Source organism: Microtus pennsylvanicus, chromosome 1, assembly GCF_037038515.1.
Source record: "Microtus pennsylvanicus isolate mMicPen1 chromosome 1, mMicPen1.hap1, whole genome shotgun sequence".
NCBI classification, from domain to species: Eukaryota; Metazoa; Chordata; class Mammalia; order Rodentia; family Cricetidae; genus Microtus; species Microtus pennsylvanicus.
In genome coordinates this window covers 131,453,400-131,473,332 of record NC_134579.1, presented here as the reverse complement: position 1 = coordinate 131,473,332, position 19,933 = coordinate 131,453,400, and the positions used below count along the sequence as shown (strand labels likewise).

At 48.2% G+C, this 19,933-nt stretch overlaps 1 protein-coding gene across 3 annotated transcripts in view; it reads right to left on the bottom strand.

Moving 5' to 3' along the window:
- Positions 1–14,228: 14,228 nt before the first annotated feature.
- Dpy19l3 (dpy-19 like C-mannosyltransferase 3) overlaps positions 14,229–19,933 on the bottom strand; it is a 77,829-nt gene continuing 72,124 nt past the window's right edge. For 2 of the 3 annotated variants that reach the window (XM_075984356.1, XM_075984355.1), the window contains exon 19: positions 14,229–18,406. In XM_075984356.1, the coding sequence (XP_075840471.1) occupies positions 18,245–18,406 (162 nt within the window). In that variant the 3' untranslated portion in view covers positions 14,229–18,244. The remainder of the gene's footprint in view (positions 18,407–19,933) is intronic. The other variant, XR_012911704.1, reaches the window with a different exon arrangement.

The following is a 19,933-nucleotide window of genomic DNA, read 5'->3' as shown; positions in this document are numbered from 1 at the left end:
AAGCCACATCACACGAGGGTTTTCCTCAGCTGGCAGCTGCCTGGTGGCCATTCATTTGTGTCTGCCACGCTCCGGCCACCACGCTTGGTCGTGGGGATGGAATGCTGAAGAGGCCACCGCTGGGCCTGCCTGGCAGGGCTTCCAGGAGGAGACTGTGCCAGGCCCCGAGACTCAGTCTCAGGCCCACTCCTCCTACCCATGCTCACATTCACTCACACTGACACACTCTCGTGTCCTGCACGCTCAGTCACACTGTCAGCCATTCCCCGAGTGCATTCTTCAGTCACACACACACACACACACACACACTCCCTTTTAGCCTGTAAGATTCGGTATTAGGAAAGGAATTAGGAAAGGCATAGACAAAAACTGCTGTTTTTGCCTTTACAAAGATTGCATGATTTTCTACTAGAAAGTGGAGTCACCTGGGAGACGGACCTGGGCGTGTCTGTGAGGGGGAGTATTGTGATTGTGTTAATTGAGTCCATTTGGTCTGTAAGCCTGTGTAAGTCTGCATATGCTAGTTCTCTCGAAAACCTTAGAAGCAGGCATGTGGCTCATGTAACTAACACCACCAGTGCCTCCTGTGTATACATGTTTGTGTATGTGTATGCCTGTGTGTGTGCATGTTGATGCGTATACGTGTGTGTGGTGTATACATTTGTGTGTGTATGTAGTATGTGTGTATATATATATTGTGGATTTTTCAAGACAGGATTTCTCCATAGCTTTTTTGGTTCCTGTCCTGGAACTAGCTCTTGTAGACCAGGCTGGCCTCGAACTCACAGAGATCCGCCTGCCTCTGTCTCCCGAGTGCTGGGATTAAAGGCGTGCGCCACCACCGCCCAGCATATGTGTACATTTTTATATGTGTTTGTGCGTGGTATTTATGTGTCTGTGTGGTGTTACGGTGTGTGTATGTGTGTGTATGTGTGCTGTGTCTCCCCAAGAAAAGTTTCTCACAAGCATACAACAGCCCCTGGGCATTTCCCACCTACGTAGCTCCGGCAGGCCCTGGCGTCTGAGCTGCTCTTCAGGGTGCTGTGCTGTCTGGAAGGACACAGACTCAGCTCCCACTGCCTTTCACCTCGACAGCCTCACCTTGCCCAGTCAATGGACTGAGAGCGCTGGAAAGGGTACTTAGAGGATGGGGGTGGGGTGGGGACTCTCTTCAAGGTTTTCACTCTGCTTAATTTTAACAAATAGAATATATATCAGCTAATGAATATTTCAGTCTTTCACGTATGAGCCGAGAATGTAATTATGGATTTGATTTTGCCGACTGTTGCTGCCTGCGGTAGTCAGAGATCACAAATCGCATTAAATGAAAGGTGAACCCCATTACGGCCTCGGGAAAATGGAGCTTAATAAGTTTTATAATTATGGGGCAAATCTATGCAAATTGCCATTTTTTATCAGGTAATTTTCCATCTTCATCTTGGTGCTAATAGTCCATTAGACTTGCGGCAGCCGATGCCTCTGCTGCGGAAGTCTTCCAGCTTTCTTTCTGGGTTGTTCTCTGTGATAGACACATGGTGTTTGGGGGTGGGATAGTCACAGACTGATTTACTTTTTGTTTTTGATCTTTTTTAAAATAGCAAGACTTGAATCCTGTGCTAGTCACTCAGCTAAAACTCTAAGCAAGCCAGATTATACCCATCGTGTATAGAGACGGAGAACCCTGAGAAGCCAAGTTCGAGGCATTATTTTGTTTAGGTTTTGAGACAGAGTCTCACCATGGAGCCCAAGCTGGCCTGACATCTACAGAGATCTGCCTGCTTCTGCCTCTCAAGCATGAGGATTAAAGGCGTGCATTTCAGTTGGGGGTTTCTATTGCTGTGACGAAACACTGCGACCAAACAGCAAGTTGGGGAGGACAGGGTTTATTAGGCTTCCACTTCCACACTGTGGTCCATTGTTTAAGGAAGTCAGGACAGGAACTCAAACAGCGTAGGAAATTAGAGGCCATGGAGGGTGCTGCTTACCGGCTTGCTTCCGCATGGCTTGCTCAGTCTGCTTTCTTATAGAACCCAGGACCACCAGCCCAGGGATGGCACCATTTACCATGGGCTGGGCCCTCCCCCATCAACCACTAATTAAGAAAATTAAGTTCTACAGGTTTGCCTACAGCCCGATCATATGAAGACGTTTTCTCACTTAGGTTCCCTCCTCTCAGCTGCTTGCAGCCGGCACAGCATGGGCTTTACTGTTATTGTTGAGTTTCACCCTGCTGCCTGAAAATAATGAGAATCCTCCTGCCTCAGCCTCCCAAGTGCTAGAATTACAAGTATGAAGTACAGCTAAAGCTATCAATTTTTAAAGTTTTTTTTTTGTTTTTTTGGGTGTTCCTATTTGTAGCCCTAGCTGCCCTGAATCTCACTCTATAGACCAGGCTGGCCTCGAACCCAGATATCTGCCTGCCTCTGCCTCCCAAGCGCTCCCAAGGGCTTAAAGGCATGCCCCATCACCTTCTGGAGAAGTGATTCTTTTTTTAAGATTTATTTTTAATTATAAAATTAAAATTATATTTATAGTAATTTTGTATTATTATAAATTATATTATTATGTAGGGGGTATGTACACATGAGTGCAGTGCCGAACAGAGGCCAGAGGAGGGCCTCAGATTCCCCAGGAACTAGAATGACAGGCAGATGTGAGCTGCCTGATGTGGACGCTGGGAACTGAACCCAGGTCCTCTCTGCAAGAGTAGTGTGTGCTCTTAACCACGGAGCCTTCTACAGCTTTGGCTCTGTTTTTCTTTACTTTCTCTGCACCATCATGTAAGATGTCATGTTTTAACACAGCGGCTTATAAAGAAGGATATATTTTATTGTTAGGTGAGTGTTTTGCCTGTTGCATGTATGTGACTTCATGTGTATCTAGTGCCCTCGGATGTCAGAAGAGGGTGTCAGGTCCCCCAGAACTGGAGTTACAGACAGGTGTGAGCTGACTCTTGGATGCTGGGAATCTAACCCAGCAGCCTCTAACTGCTGATCCATCTCTTTAGCATCCTGCGCTCAGATCTCAGAGCGTGCTGTCTCTTTTCTTTAGGACTCTAGCTCTGCATCTTACAGACTCATCCTGAAACTCTTCTCCGTGGTGCAAGCTGGAAACCCAGCCGGGCATGTAGGTGGCGTTCTAAAGTGGGCCCGTACCTCAGGTGGCAATCAGCAGCGAAGGGCTGGCCTACTGCCACCGGCAGGCCCCAGACACACAGAGAAGTAAGACAAACTGTGGGTTCTTGGGAGTCTCTGGATACATTAAGAGATAGATGTATAAATACAGTACTGAGGATTCTGGCTTGAGCAACAGGGTGGGCAGAGATGCTGTTCACGCAGATATATGTCTCATGTCATCGACTGCACGTCTCAGGACATACGTCCACCTGGAACATGTGAACACATCATCACTTCGGGAGAAGAGTTTTGTGGGTGCGTGGGGCAGGACTCAAGAGTGGGGGCTGGAGAGGTGGCTGCTCTTTCAGTGGACCTGGGTTCAAGTCCCAGCACTCACATGGCAGCTCACACCTGTTTGTAACTCCAAGATCTGGCACCCTTACACACAGATACATGCAAGCAAAACACCAATGCACATTAAAAATAAAAAGAGAAAGAAAATAAAAAGAATATTGGGATTGGAGAGATGGTTCCTGGTCCTGAGTTTGGTTCCTGGCAACAATGCAGGGCTGTCAGAGATGCTTGTGACTCCAGCTTCAGGGGAATTTGATGCCCTCTTCTGGGATGTGCACCCACAGGTGCAGGGACACACACACACACACAATTAAAAATTAATCTCCCTCCTCCTTTTTTTTGAGACAGGGTTTCACTGTGTAGCCCTGGCTGTCCTAGAACTCACTCTGTAGACCAGGCTGGCCTCCAACTTACAAAGATTCCCCTGTCTCTGCCTCCTGAGTGCTGGGATTAAAGGCATGTGCCACCAACGCCCGGCTAAATCTTTTTTTAAAAAATAATCTTGAAAAGATTCTAGATGATCCTGGGAGCTTCTGAGGAGGAAGGTATAGGGAAGTTTGAGACATCTGTGAAGCACATATAAAGATAGAGAAAAAAAATTAAAGTTTTGTAGCCATAAGCCAAGAACCACAGGAGCTAAGGAAGTATGAAATTTCCAGAATCAAAGAAACAAATCCACACCTATGTCAAAGACCCCCCAAGACTGGTTGACTATTAGAATTGTGGAGACTTGGGATTCTGCAGATCTAGAGCCAAATTATCTGGGCCATTTCTTTCCCACTGCTGTGTCTCACCTAACACCCTTTTAATGCTCATGGAAGATCTTTTGGAATGTACCAGCCAGGTCAGCGGCTGCCACCAACCCCAAAGCCCAGGATGCAATAAACGTTTATCAGATGCCATCTGCGGCAACCCTTCCCACTCGGCATAGGAGAAAATAAAAACAGAACAAAGTTACATCCCAAGCATTGAGAGTTGCTGCTGGGGCAGCAGAAAGCAGAACGCAGGGGGGCTGGAGTCACGTGACAAAGGACGGATGAGGCCCACCTGACGTGACGCGCTGGACCTCTGTGTTGATTGGCACCTGCAATCTGTGAAATTGTATTTGCTTTTCTGTTGATGGGAGAAAGTGTTTCAAAACAGGCGCAGAGAAGAAAACAAACGTTAATGTATGTTTCAGCCACGTCTTGGGTAGCCACTTTATCGCGAAGGGTGAGGAGTGATCGCGGAGCCAACCTCCCTGTTAGGAATTGTCAGAACTGGGTTAATAATAGCAATAAATATTTATTAGGTGTTTAGTCTGCTCAGTTTTGTTCTAAAAGCTTTAAATTATTAACTTAATTTAATCCTTTCAAAAACTCCGTGGGCTGAGGCTGCTGACTTAATCTATTTACCGTCCACACACAGGCGACACGCCCAAGGTTACGCTTCGGGCAAGAGCTGACACTGAGCACGATGCTGGCTTTTCCTCCAGACCTCTCAGAAGGACGTGAAAATGTGATAGAAGACGGGTTTAGAGAGATGGCTTAGGGTCAAGAGCACATATTAATCCTGCGGAGGACTTGAGTTCAGTTCCCAGCACAAATGTTCGGCAGCAGGTAGCCTCGGTCCTTCGCCCTCTGCTGGCCGCCAAGGACACTGCACTCCTATGCAAATAAACAGGCACACATATGATTAAAATAAATTTAAATATAAAAAGAATAATATAAAACCAAGAGTGTAATAACTGAGATGTCTTCTCTTCCTGCCTTGTCCTCCACAGTGCTGGGATTTGGACTCGGTTCCCCCACGCCTCACGGTTACAGCATTTTCCCAGTTACCCCGATGCACAGTTTACCCCATACTACCACGCTCCACCACATGGATATCATAACCCTTGAGGTGCATGCTTCATCTAGGTTCAGGCTTCACCATGATCTGAGACAGAACAGCCACTGCTTCAAAAATCTCCCTGTCTGGGTCTGTGAGAGGACCCAGCGTGTAAAGGGGCTTGCTGCCAAGCCTGAAGACATGAGCTCGATCCTCAGGACCCACAGGGTAGGAAGAGAGAACTGACTTCCAAAAGTTGTCTTCTGACCGTCACATGACCTCCAGAGCACACACACAAACAAAAATAAATAAAAGATCCTACCTGTGGCACTTCTTCAACCATCTATCCCCTATATTTTAAAAGATTTACTATTTTCATTTCATATGTATGTGTTTTACATACATGTATGTATATGCACCATATGTGTGCAATACCCACAGAGGCCAGAAGATGGCATCTAACCTTAAACACCATCCCTAAACATCCTGTCCCCAAATATCAACTTGGATTAAATGCCTACCTTCTTTGTTTATGTGCATGCATATACACACAGTGGCCGGATCTGAGTGTCCCCTCTATGGCTCTCTGCCTTCATCCCTTGAGAAAACTTCTTTCACTGAATTTGGACCTAGAAAAGTTTTGAGGCTAGGCTGACAGCCACCAAGTTCCAGTCATCCCCATCTTTGGCCAACCCTAGCACTGGGAGGGTACATGACATAGGCCCTTGTGCAAAGGCTCTTACCCTGGTTTCCACCTTATTTATTATATTTGTTTTTATGGGTATGGGTCTGTGTATATGTGCACATGAATGCAGTGCTCATGGAGGCCAGCAGAGGGCATCAGATTTACCGGAACTGGAGAGGCAGTTGATTGTGCACTGCCTGATGCATGCACTGGGACCCAAACCCCCATCTTCTGCATGAGATGCAAGTGCTTTTAGGTACTGAGTGGTCCCTCAGTCCAGTTTCCACCTAGGAAGACACATTCCAGCCCCACACAGATCACAGCATTTTCAGATTGCCTGCTTCCCTTCAGAAACATGGACTGGGAATTCTGTGACTTTCCATGGTGGGAGGATACTTTTTTAGAGCTGACTAATACTGCTTCGTCTAGATGTACAGCCACTAAGGAGTTCTTGGTTTCTGCTGTATTTCTCACTTCCCCTAAGTTTTCTGTAAAGATCTGTGTGCAATTTTAGTGTGGACTAGCGTTTTCAACTCATCTGGACAAATACCCAGGATGTACTTTGGAGCCACAGTCCTGCTCCTCACTGGGGGAGTCAAGGAAAGGGTGACCTTAGCTGGGTTTTAGCCTCTTTATTGTGTGCATGTTGTGTGCGTTTGCCACAGCACTGTTGTGTGACAAAATTTTTCCTGGGGAGACTCCAGCAGTTTGTAACCTCTGGGTCGTGACCTCTTTGGGTGTCCATGACTCTTTCCCGCGGGTCACTTAAGACCATTGAGAAACACAGATATTTACAGTACGATTCATAACAGTAGCAAAATTACAGCTGTGAGGTAGCAATGAAATAATTTTATGGCTGGGGTCACCACAACCTGAGAAGCTTATGAAAAGGTCTCAGCATTGGGAGGGCTCCCTTCAACGAGTTTTATTGGGGTTACTTACAGGAATAGAAATGACTCAAAGACAGCTGCATCACCAAGGCCCGCCCCAGCATGGTGACAGCTCACAAAGTGGGGACCTGGCGCACACTGCACAGCCTACGGGCAGCTCTACAGGCTGGAGAGCGTCCTTTCCATATGTCTCAGTGGTCTAAACCTCTTCCAGGCAGCTCTGCCTCTTCCAGGCAGCTGGTCTGGTCCCAGAATCGTCTTCTTGCAGCGCAGTTTCCTTTAGTCTGAGAAAGACTCCCAGCTTTCATTGTTTCCTTGGGCAGGGAGCGGCCTAGTGGTTCTGGTCTGTTTCAGGGACTTCCTGAAGCTCTTTGGAGTTGTTTACTTTCGGGCTTAGGCGCTCCCCTGCAGGATGGATGGTTTCCATCTGGGGGAAACTTACACAACAGGCACAGGTGCAGAAGTCAGAGGAAAACCTGTGGTGTGGCTTCACTTACTTCCAGGTGGATCTCAGGGATTGAACTCAGGTCCACTGGGTTGGCAGCAGAAGCCTTTTCCCACTGAGCCATTCTAGTGGGGAGTGCTATCTCCTGGCTGCCTAACTTGTAAACCCTTGTCTTGAATTCAAGAAGGATAAAGGAATGCCCTGTGACTAAGGCCAACCTTCTTACTACCTCTTAACCCCCTGGGATATCAGGCCACATTGTGGACAAGCAGAGTGCATGAGACAGGGCCAGGAAGAGGTTAGTGGAGGAAAATACATCTGCTTTATTCATTCATTCATTCATTCATTCATTCATTCATTTATCCAAGACAGTCACATGATGTTACACCCAGAGATGGTGCCACTGTCTTCCTCACATCTTAAGGGGTCAACAAGAGAGGATATGAATGGATTCATTGTATTAGTCAGGGTTCTCTAGAGGAACAGAACTGATAGACTATATTAAAGGGACTTTGTGGGGCTCAAGAGATGGCTTAGTGGTTGAGAGCACTGGCTGCTCTTCCAGAGGACCCAGGATCGATACCATCTGTAACTCCAGCTCTAGGGAATCTGATGCCTTCTGGTCTCCACGGGTACCAGACACACACTTGATGCAGAGACACACAAGTAGGTAAGATACCCGTAAATGTAAGATAAAGTAAAGAAAATAAGGGGGTTCAAGATTAGCCTGGACTATGTAGTCTCCAAAACATGACACAGAGCGTCATGGGAAGACCCTGCCCCTCATGATTAGAAAGGCAAGAGGGTCACCATACCCTGTGAATATGTCTCCTACCCCTATACATGTTTTTAATCCTCCGTTATTAAACAGCAAGCCTACAATCTCCCACTTGCAATCCCTGCCCTGTGTCAGCAGGGATCATGGCTCCTTACCGTGCCAAATCCACACAGAGCTTAAGATGCTCTGTTTCTTTGATGAAGTCCTCTCTTTTGCAGAAGTCACAAACTGAGAAAAACTGAGAATCCCCCCCCACTTCCCCCCCCCAGCAGGGGTTGAAAAGATGACTCAGTGGTTAAGAGCAGCTACAGTTCCTGCAGAGGCCTGATCTGGGTTTCCAACACTCACATCTGGTGGCTCACGACATCTGTAACTCCAGCTCCAGGGTATCTGGTGCCCTCTTCTGGCCTCCACAGGGACATCACACACACACACACACACACACACACACACACACGCAAACACACACATAATTAAAAATAAACCTTAAACATTTTAAATACCCATAGTGTGTTGGACCTTCCCATCTACCTGACCAATCAGCAATCATGAAAACACCCTACAAATTTGCCTCCAGGTCCATCGGATGGAGGCCTTTTCTCAATCGAGGTTCCCTTTCTGTCTATATATCTAAGTTTGCACTGATTTGACAAAGACCAACTGGCACAGCTACTCTGCCCTAGGGATGGATGCCTAACGGTTTTCTTTCCTTCTCTGAGCAAGTTTTAAATGGCCATCTTGACATCTTTGCTGAATTTGACACTTGGCAATCTTACAGGCCATCTCTGTTGCCTGCATTTTTCTCAGCCTATGGGACGCACATTCCTGGGCCTTCTCGTGTCTTATAATTCTTAAAAATAAATACATTCTGTCATTACTCCTGCCACCGTTGCATATTTAGAGCCTGTCGACTTGAGCGATCATGTATTTTTAGTGGAATTTTCATATTTATGCGCTCCTTCAGAATGTACAACTCAGTCAGTTTCCTTGACAGGCAGTGGGAAGGGCAAGTGAGTTTGTCAGGCAACATGGTCCCTGCTCTCATTCTGTTTCTTTCTTTGGGAGGAACCCACCGATCCCCCACATCTTTGTCAGAGCATCAACAATACTCGTGCAAGTTTTTGTGGCTGCAGATGAGCTACCTTCCCCATTTTCCACGGCTGTTTCAAACTTTTGCCCTTTCTCTTCATTTTTAAGATTTTTTTTTGAAAACTTCATACATCAGTACTATATTCATATCATGTTCCCTCTTTCCTTCTCCAACTCCCCTTGTATTACCCTACATCCTCTCAAATCCACGTAGGTGCAAATGTGTATTTACGCACACACGCATACACACATACACACACATCAAAATAAATTTTAAAAAAAGAAGAACAGAAAGAAATCCATGCCCATGAGAACTTGGCCTGTGCTTCTGCCGTGTCTTCGCAGGGACAGTGGGATTAGAGAGGACAGCTGTTTGCTCTATTAGATCAAGGCAATGAAGTCACCAACTGGAAACGACACCAGTGCTTTATGGAATCCAAGCCACGGCTGAGACTCACGAAAGGGTCCACAGCGTAAGTCTTCCAGACACATTGCAACCACAGTCTTCCGTTGCTACTTAAAACATATTATGATTTATGTTTCTGTGTGTATCTGTCACGTGTGTGCAGGTGCCAGCCGAGGCCAGAAGAGAGCCAGACTTCTGGAGCTGGAGTACTAGGCTGTTGTGAGCTACCCCATGTTGGTGCTGGCAACTTAACTCTGGTCCTCTGCAAGAATCGTGTGCACTCCTAAGCCACAAGCCGTCATTGCAGATCCCCCCACCGCCAGCATTGCTGCATTTTAGTACTTGCCTGGCTGCAGGCTGCAGGTGACTTCGTCTGTGTGGCATGCACAATGCAGCTCAAGCCTGGCTCACGATGCCGCTGGAGACTGATGAGGGTCCCACAAGACAATGTATTTGTGATTTTGTTTTGTTTTGTTTCTCTTAGTTCTGGGCCTGGAAAGCAAGCCTTGCCCATGCTAGGCAAGTACTTTATTGTTGAGTTACTGGGATTTTGAGACGTCTCATTATGTTGCACAGGTTGGCTTGGAAGATTGTTTTCCCGCCTTAGCATCCCCCACCCCACCCCAGTGCTGGGATTCACATGTGTACTACATGGTTGGTTGTTGCCAATCTTTTGTTTGTTGTTTCTTTGAGACAGGATCTCTTGTAGCCCTGGCTGGCTTAGAATTTACATAGATCAGGCTAGCACAGCAGGGAGCTGCACCAGCCTCGCCTCTGGTGGGATTAAAGGCACCGGCCACCACAATTTGCAATCTTTTAGTCTCAAAGTTTGACACCACTCTTATGAAAACTATGACTGCAGCATCCTGGGACTTTTGGTTTTTCGAGACAGGGTTTCTCTGTGGTTTTTGGAGCCTGTCCTGGAACTAGCTCTGTAGACCAGGCTGGTCTCGAACTCACAGAGATCCGCCTGCCTCTGCCTCCCGAGTGCTGGGATTAAAGGCGTGCGCCACCACCGCCCGGCCACAGAGGCCACTTTGAAGTAGGACATTTTCCCAGTGTCAACAAAAGCACGGGGGTGGGGGGTGAGTTCGAGGCCAGCCTGGTCTACAAGAGCTAGTTCCAGGACAGGCACCAAAAACTACAGAGAAACCCTGTCTCGAAAAAAATAAAATAAAATAAATAAATAAATAAAAAACAAAGTGGCCTCTGTGGCCACCTGCTGCATTTGCTCGTGGATGCCACACTCTTTCTTGCCTCAGGGGGTTGATGATATCTGGTTCATGCACCTGGGAACTGGCTCACTCAGCTCAGTCCCTGGGTGGGCTTCACTGGGTCAGCTCTCACACTGACCTAGCTGCCATCTCAGCCGATTGCCCTGATGCTCTCCTCCCCTATTTTTAAGCACTTGGCATTTTCTTGTGCTTTTCCGACCCAGTGCCTGACGGGTCCTCCACTGTGATGTTGAGTTCAGAGAGAACATGGACTTCATCCACACTGTCCACGGGCGGGAACCCAAAGCCGCAAAGACTAGCAGGTGAGCCAAGCGTGGTGGCACACACGTGGGGTCCCACCACGCAGGAGGATGAGAGTGACAATGGATGATCATGAGTTCTTGGCCAAGCTGGACTTCACAGAGAGACAACAGAGCAAAACAAATTACAGCAGAAAAAAAAGAGACCAGTGAATGGATTTAACCAACCGGGGAAGCCAACCTGGGCTAGCTTGTCTGTAACTGGGTATGAGTCCCAAAGCTGGCACATGTCCTTAAAGGTCAGGTAATAGATTTACTGTTTACAGTTCTAGGGATGGAACTCAAGGGCTCAAACAACCTAGGCAGGGGCTCTACCACTGAGCCACACTCCAGCTCCTCACTGGGGATTCTAGGCAGGGGCTCTACCACTGAGCCACACCCCAGCCCCTCACTGGGGGATTCTAGGCAGGGGCTCTACCACTGAGCCACACCCCAGTCCTCACTGGGGGATTCTAGGCAGGGGCTCTACCACTGAGCCACACTCCAGCTCCTCACTGGGGATTCTAGGCAGGGGCTCTACCACTGAGCCACACCCCAGCCCCTCACTGGGGGATTCTAGGCAGGGGCTCTACCACTGAGCCACGCCCCAGCCCCTCACTGGGGGATTCTAGGCAGGGGCTCTACCACTGAGCCACACCTCAGCCCCTCACTGGGGGATTCTAGGCAGGGGCTCTACCACTGAGCCACACCCCAGTCCTCACTGGGGGATTCTAGGCAGGGGCTCTACCACTGAGCCACCCCCCAGTCATACCACTTTTATTCAGTCAACTAGGGGATCTTTTTCTGTTCTGGAGGCAGAATCATACTAGCTCAGGTTGACCTGGAACTCACTTTACAGATCAGAGTAGACAGGAATTTATAGTGGACATCTTACCTCGATCTTACAAATGATGAGATTGTATAGGTGTGGACCACCATGCCCAGCTTTGGGAATCGTTCTTATTCATGTTAGCAACATAAAACCCCCTTTCTAATACCTTATCCTCAGGTGTCTTTTGGCTCAGAGGACTAGGTAAGTTCTCACACTCCTGGTGTCTGCCACCCAACTGGCTCTTACAGATGTGCGAAGACACTGAGATCTGGACTGGAGAGATGGCTCAGTAGTTAAGAGCACCAGCTGCTGTGGCAGAGAACCTGGGTTTGATTCCTAGCATCGCCACGGCAGCACATAACTATCTGTAACTCTAGTTCCAGGGGACCTGCCACACTCTCCTGACTTCTACCGGCACTGCATACATATGGTACACAGACAAGCATCCATACACAGTAAAGAAAAAAGAAGAAAAGACTCAAACATTTTCTTCACTACACAGGCAAGACCACCACTTACAAAGACAGCAGAGCAAATACAGAGGGCTTCCCCAAAATGGCTGCACTGACCATTACCCACAATCCCCAGGTAGAGATCAGGTGCTGGAATAAAACCCACATCACTGAGCACTAAATGAGCACCGCTTATGTAAATAATCTTAGTAGCAATAATAAGAGAGATAATTGTTCACAGGTGTCATTTCCTGGGGAAAAAAATCCACCTTTTCTTCTGAGAGGAAATGCTAATAGTTTCATTCAATTTACGAGTCTTAATTAGCACACTGCTGTTCTAATTATTGTGCGGAGCCTGAAATCATTTTCCTGCCCTCCTTTCCCTCTCCTGCACATCCACACTCAATCAGCCCCTCTCTTCTATGAATATGCACTTTTGGGTGTGTGCACACATCTGCGCATGTCAATCACACAGCACAAAGTGACGGCGTTTGGAAGGCAATCTGTCAGTCTTCGTCTTTGTCAATGGCCCTTTCCCAACTTCTCTTCTCGTGCTCATATACACACAGGTGCAAATGTGTCTTGATCTTAAAGATGTGTTTATTTTTTTTTATGATTTAGTGTACACTGGTGTTTTTTTTTTTTTTTTTGCCTGCATGTGTATCTGTGAGGGTATTGGAACCTCTGGAACTGGACTTACGGAGTTGTGGACTGCCATGCGGGTGGTGTTAATTTAACCCAGGTCCTCTGGAAGAGCAGCCAATGCTCTTAACCACTGAGCCACCTCTCCAGTTTCACAAATGTATCTTTTTTGGCAATGTAAATAAAAACCTTGAGACAGACTCAACTGTTCTACCCTTTTCTACTTCTCTGATGGCTTTGGTGGGAAGATGTCCCCTTAATTTCCCGTGTCTGTTGGTGGCTCTGTTTGAATTTCGTGCATACTGTGGTGCACATGGGGAAGTCACTTCTCTCCTTCCACTGCTGTGCTGTGTACTAAGGCTGGCTGGGAAGCCAGTGTCCCCGCAGTCCTCCTAGCTGCTCCTCCCATCTTGCTGTAAGAGTGCTGGGATTACAGATGCACACCAATGTATACGGCCTTCCTAGATTTTTAACTATGTGTATACATTTATCTCTGTGTGGGTGTGTGCACTCAAGCCCAGGTGCCCCCAGAGTCTAGAAGAAACTGGATATGGTTGTGAGCTGCCAAGTGGGTGTTGGGAATTGAACCCAGGTCCTCTGCAAGAGCAGACAGTGCTCTTAACCACTGAACCATCTACCCAGCTACTGTGTCTGGCTTTCTACATGGGTTATAGGAATTAAAGTTGGGTCTTTGGGCTTGTCTGGTAGTACTTTTACCCACTGAGCCATCTCCTTGGCCGCCAGGTTTTTGTTTATTTTTTATTTTTTCAGTGGTTAAGAGTACTGCCTATCCTTCGGAGGACCAGGGTTTGCTTCTCATCACCCACATGGCTACTCACAACCACCTATAACTGCAGCTCCAGGGGATCTAATACCTATTTCTGGCTTCCATGGACACTGAATCCATGTAGTATACAAACATACATGTAGACAAAACACCCATATGCATAAAATAAATCTTTAAATACTTTTATAGAGTTGGGTGTGGTGGTGCAGTCCTGTAAGCCTGGCTTTTGGAAGGCTGAAGCGGGAGAACCCTGATGCTGAGGATAGCTTGGGCTATACAGCAAGGTCTGGGGGAGGGGGAAGAGGCGAGCTGGAGAGAATGAGTGCAGCAATGCGGGGACCTCACTGCTCCCATCACTGGTGATTGCTCTGCCGGCACAGGTCTCCACCCGCTCCAATCTGACCTTCGAAGCAACGGAAGACACCTCGGATCATTGCAAAGAGCTTTATTTAGTATATAATCTCCATACAATTCAGTACAACAGATTAGAAATGCTGTCTAAGCTTTTACCCAAAGGGTGTCACAAAGGGAAGGCCAGCTGCTGCCCCCCACAACAGACCAGCGCTTTCCCCCAGCCACAGGCTGCCATGGCTGGAGCAGCCATAGGCGTGTGATACCACAGACAGTGTCTACTTCCATGTTCCCTCTGGTTCCCAGCTGTGATTTAAAATCAAATGTTTCAAGTACACTTTGCTAAAGATGAGCTACATTTTTGGGACATATCTTTAACAGCCTTGTTGTTTATGTGCTTGGCTAATACATCCGAAATCAAATGGTGGTGCCCTAGAACCTCCGGTGGTCATGGAGGCAGGGACTGTCTGTCTTATGGTTACCACAGGGTTACCTGTAGTGTTACCTGCGGTGGACACAGTACCCTGTCTGTCTCATGGTTACCGCAGGGAACGGTCAGGGGCGGTGGACACAGTACCCTGTCTGTCTCACGGTTACCGCAGGGAATGGTCACCTGCGGTGGACACAGTACCGTCTATCTCATGGTTACCGCAGGGAATGGTCACCGGCGGTGGACACAGTACCCTGTCTGTCTCACGGTAACCACAAGGAATGGTCACCTGCGGTGGACACAGTATCCTGTCTGTCTCACGGTTACCACAGGGAACGGTCACCGGCGGTGGACACAGTACCCTGTCTGTCTCACGGTTACCACAGGGAACGGTCACCGGCGATGGACACAGTACCCTGTCTGTCTCACGGTTACCACAGGGAACGGTCACGGGTAGTGGACACAGTACCGTCTATCTCACGGTTACCGCAGGGAATGGTCACCTGCGGTGGACACAGTACCTTCACTCACTGATCTTTTGATGAGAAGCCAGGACCTTTTACTTCACAGGAGTCCTTGTCTGCAGCTCTCTATCTTGCATAAATCACACCAATAACATGAATGGGAGAAAAACGTTCTTGAGTCTTCCTGTCAGCTGAGACTTTTTCCTCCAGTGCTAGGGACAGAACCCAGGACCTCACGCACGCTAGTTGTCTAACTGAGCCACATGCCAGCTTCTGGCTTAGACAAAAGAAAGGTGGGGGAGTATATGAGTTAATTCTATGAAGGAACCTAAGCTCGTTAATCTCCTTCATTTCCATCTCCTAGTATTTAATAACTTTTCTGATCACATTTACTTTAAAAAAGTTTTCCTATTCTTTGAATTATTTGTCTCTGTGTGGGAATGGGCATGAGTGCAGTGTCTGGAGAGGCCTGAAGAAGGCACTGGGTCCCCCTGAAGCTGGAGTTACGGGCAGTTGTGCGCTGGCCACCATGGGTGCTGGGAACCAAACGAGGGTCCTGTGTGTGAGTCATACACTCTCTGAACTACTGAACCACTTCTGCAGAGCCGAGCACATTAAATTTAAGTGCAATTTTGATGAGAAACTGACCTTATCAAAGTATCTGACTTTAATTTTTGCAAAAGTATCTCTTTTTCTGCCTGTCTTCTGCAGTGCTGGCTTTGTGCAATGCCGGGTAAACACCCTACTGTCAAGTCACACAGACCCTGGCCCTCTTGTGACTGGGCTCTGTATTCGCAATCAGAAGCGGGCGTGTGTACCCAGAATCTGGGTTGGGCTAGGACTGGAGCCTGGCGCCAGGAGCGCAGGCACAAGGCAGGGCCACCTGCCGGATTGCAGCAGGTGGCTTCCAAGAGGGCTGGAGACTTGAGGCTCCAAGGAGTCAGAAGTGGCGCTAATTAAGAGCACTTCTGTTGTACTTAGAGGTTCTCCCGAGAACTCAGAAGCAAAGCCTAGTGCCTGCTCTATCCAAAGCCACAACTGAATGTCATTACCAAGACGTAACGGTGCCCTGGGTCCGAATGGCAGGGAGTGAGGCCTACAGGGCATGGGGGCAGCAGCCAAGGTGGGCCCTCTTTCCTCTTGTGTGCTCGATGACAAGGTCACAAGCTAGAGTCCCGATCAGAGCTAAAAATATCAAACGTGATTCACTGAAAGATTTGGTCACCAAGAGTAAAAACTTGTCCTGTACACATCACAGTGTCTCGGGGAGAGGCCGAGGTGAAGACTGGTTTCAGCACTTCTCATGACTTAGGAAACGGTCTGGCAGCAACGGTGCTGTGGAGAGAGCCAGCGCGGATGGTGACTGTCACCACGGTAAGGATGTGCATCCAAGTTAAGTCCACGGCTCTTGGATACCAAGACGCCAAACACAGAGCGATGAGACAAACACATACGGGAATGTTTAAGACAGATGCAAACTCACCCACAAAGTAACAGTCATGAGACACTGTGCCTTACCTGCGCTGTGTTCCCTTAAGAGTAAGGCACTGGCCTAGAATGTTCCACCAGTGCCGGCAGCCGTGGCAGGCATGCGACATTGCTGGCTTCATTAAAGTTTTGGCATTGATGAACATGTTTTCTTGCTGTGTTACCCCAGATTCTAGTGGTCTCCAACCTCAGGGGTCCAGAAAAGGCAGGACTCCAAAGTTCCAGTGGCCTAATTTAAAAACCTAGCTGTCGATGTTTTCTTTAAATGAGTTTTGCATAAAAACCCTGAGCCTGAGGAGACAATGAAATGCATTTCTGGAAGCTACTTAAGTAGCAGCCGAGCAGCGAGTCATTGCATGCGCTGCTCTCCATACTGGTGCTCAAGGGATTTATTGCACTGACGTGAGGAGAAACACTTAAATCACTTCCAAATGGCAAGAGCAGGAGAGAAAGTTAATTTCGTTAGCTATCTTGATTTAATTAAGTGGACAATGTGCCTCTATCAGCAGCTTTTACAGGCCCCCACCATTAGAAATGAATTATAAAAGCAATTATCAAAAAACTCCGAGCAGGTAACCACTCCTCTCTGCTGTTTACAGTCGAGCGCGGCTCAGAGGCACTTGGTCACCTCTTAGGGAAGGAAGTGGCATCTCTGGGGCCGAGAGGGAAGGCTGGAGCCCACAAGTCAAAGGGCATGAAAATGCCATACTGAACTCGAGGGCTCATGATACAGCGTCTTAAAAAGCCCCCAGACTTTGCAAGTTTCTAGGCTATGAAAAAATACAAAGGCTAAAAACGCAAAAAGTTCATCAAGTTTTGCAAACCCAGTAAACTGAAATATGTAAGAAATGAAGCAAAACTGTTTTACTTGCAAGAGAGACGAAACAGCACGAAAGGGCTTGAAAATGGGCCTGTAACAGCAGCACAGGCTACCAGCTCCATGCACTTCTGCCTTCGCAGACCTGGATGAGACCTGTGACACCTGCTGCTTTGAGACAGGCTCTCTCTGCACAGCCCAGGCTGGCCTGGATCTCGCTATATAAACCAGGCTGGCCCTGAACTCTCAAGAGTTTTGCCTGGCCCTGCCTCCGAGTGCTGGGATTAAAGGAGTGCGCCACTACACCTGGCCCAGGAACACCTGGGCTGTTGAGTCCAGAACTAAAACACACACACACTCCAAGTCTGCCCCACACTCTGCACACGTGTGCAGTTTTAGAGCACAAATGGAATATTTAAGATTTAAAGACCTAACGTGATTTGTTTCTTCACACGTGAAAGCATGGCAAATTGGAAAATGTTATAAAATTTTAACAAGACGGGACAATAACCTTTTAAAAAGCCACCGACTAGTCTCAGTGGTGAAGAAATATCAATGACCGAGCCGTGCAGCCTGTCAACTATGCTCACTCATAACTGGCTCGGGTTCACTGAAACCCCAGGCATTTCAGTCTTAAATAGGCTCCCATTGTCCGGGCCAGCAGTGGGTTCCACACGACGCCCTCAGGCGCATATCTCCAAGCAGTCTTGGACAGGTGCACATAGTTGGCTAAAGAACACTTGTGGAAAAGAGACAGGATGGAGACTGATGTCAGCGTCAGAGGACGGCGGGACTGTCTGCAGCTGCCTGGGACCCCAGTGTTCATGCCCCGCTCCTGACTCACAGACACGTCTCAGTCAGCTGTGGATGTGCTGTGGTTTCAGGAATGGACATGATCACTTGTTTCTGGAGAGTCTGTAGACGTGGAATGTCTTGTTCTGGAACACCCTAGTGAAGTGAGCTGCATAGGACGGCAGGTTCCTCTTAATCTCCTCACAGAAGCGAGGGTGATCAGCAGGCCTCAAGTCGGGGTCACTGTCTCCTGGCCCATCCATCTCCTGAAACCAAAACAAACCCAAACAGAGCTTGAGTGGTGGTGACCACCCACCTACCTACCCCATCCACCGTGGCTTTTGTGTATTCCTTTGCTTAGTTTTGAAACAGGGTCTTTCTGTGTAGCCCTGGAACTCCAGATATAGCCTTCCTCTGCCCTCTGCGCGCTGGAATTTAAAGGCATATGCCACTATGTCCAGCCCATATCACGGTTTTTGGGGACAGGACCTCACTATGTAGCCAGGCTGGCTTAGAGCTCTTAGATCCTCCCGCTCTAGCTTCACGAAGGTTGGTTCTTAAGGCACCGGTCCCCACACCAGCTGGGGCAAAAATCACATTTATAAAGGCCACAAAAATCAGGGTAGGTGCTGGGCTTTCTTAGGGATGTGATGCTATCAGATAAAGGGTATTTCAGGGCCAGCTCTGCTCAGAGATCAGATGGCTGCCTCGCTCTCCTCCCTCCAAAGAGCAAACCAAGGCTGGAAAGAGAATCCTGTGTCATGAGACTGTCACTGCCGACGGCAGATCAGAACCAGAACTCAGATCTCCCTGGATGCTGGCTAGTTTTCTGTCAACCTGGCAAAACTAGAGCCATCTTCCGGGTGGTGGTGGCGCACACCTTTAATCCCAGCACCCGGGAGGCAGAGGCAGAAGGATCTCTGTGAGTTTGAGGCCAGCCTGGTATACAGAGTAGGTTCCAGGACAGCCTCCAAAGTTATATGGAGAAAACCTATCTCAAAAAACCAAAACCAACCAAACAAACAAACAAAAAACTAGAGCCATCTGAGACGAGAGGATGTTAAGAGAGGGACTATCTCCACCAGATTGCCTGTAAGCAAGTCTCTGGGGCGCTCTGTTGATTGACGTGGGAGGGACTAGCACTGAGGGTGTCCTCTGGGCCACCCCTGGGCTGGTGGTCTTGGGTTCTGTATGAAAGCAGGCTGAGGTGCCATGGGGAGGAAGCCAGTAAGCAATGTTCTTCCACTGCCTCTGTGTCAGTTCCTGCTCTGACATCCCTTCAGGAAGGGCCGTAAGCTGTAAGATGGACTAAATCCTTTCCCCTCTTCTTAGTCAGGGTTTCTAACGCTGTGAAGAGACACCACGGCCACGGCAATTCTTAGAAAGAAAACATTTAATTGAGGCTGGTGTGCATACAGTTTCAGAGGTTCAGTCCATTATCACCATGGCGGGGAGCATGTGGTGTGCAGGCAGACATGGCGCTGGAGAGCGCTACATCTTGATCAGAAGGCAACAGGAAGTGGCCTCAGTGTCACACTGAGGGAAGTATGAGCAAAAGAGACCTCAAAGCCTAACCCCATAGTGACACACCTACTCCAACAAGGCCACACCTCCTAAGAGTGCCACTCCCTTTCAAGCCGCCGAGCCTCTCAGGTATTTGCCGCAGCACTGAAAGCTAACTGAGCCATGCTGCTCCTAGAAGCACGCTATCCTGTCTCATCCACAGACGTTCAACACAGAGAGCTCCAACAACTGGAGTCAATTCCCTAACTCAGATGCCGAGGGAGGAAAAG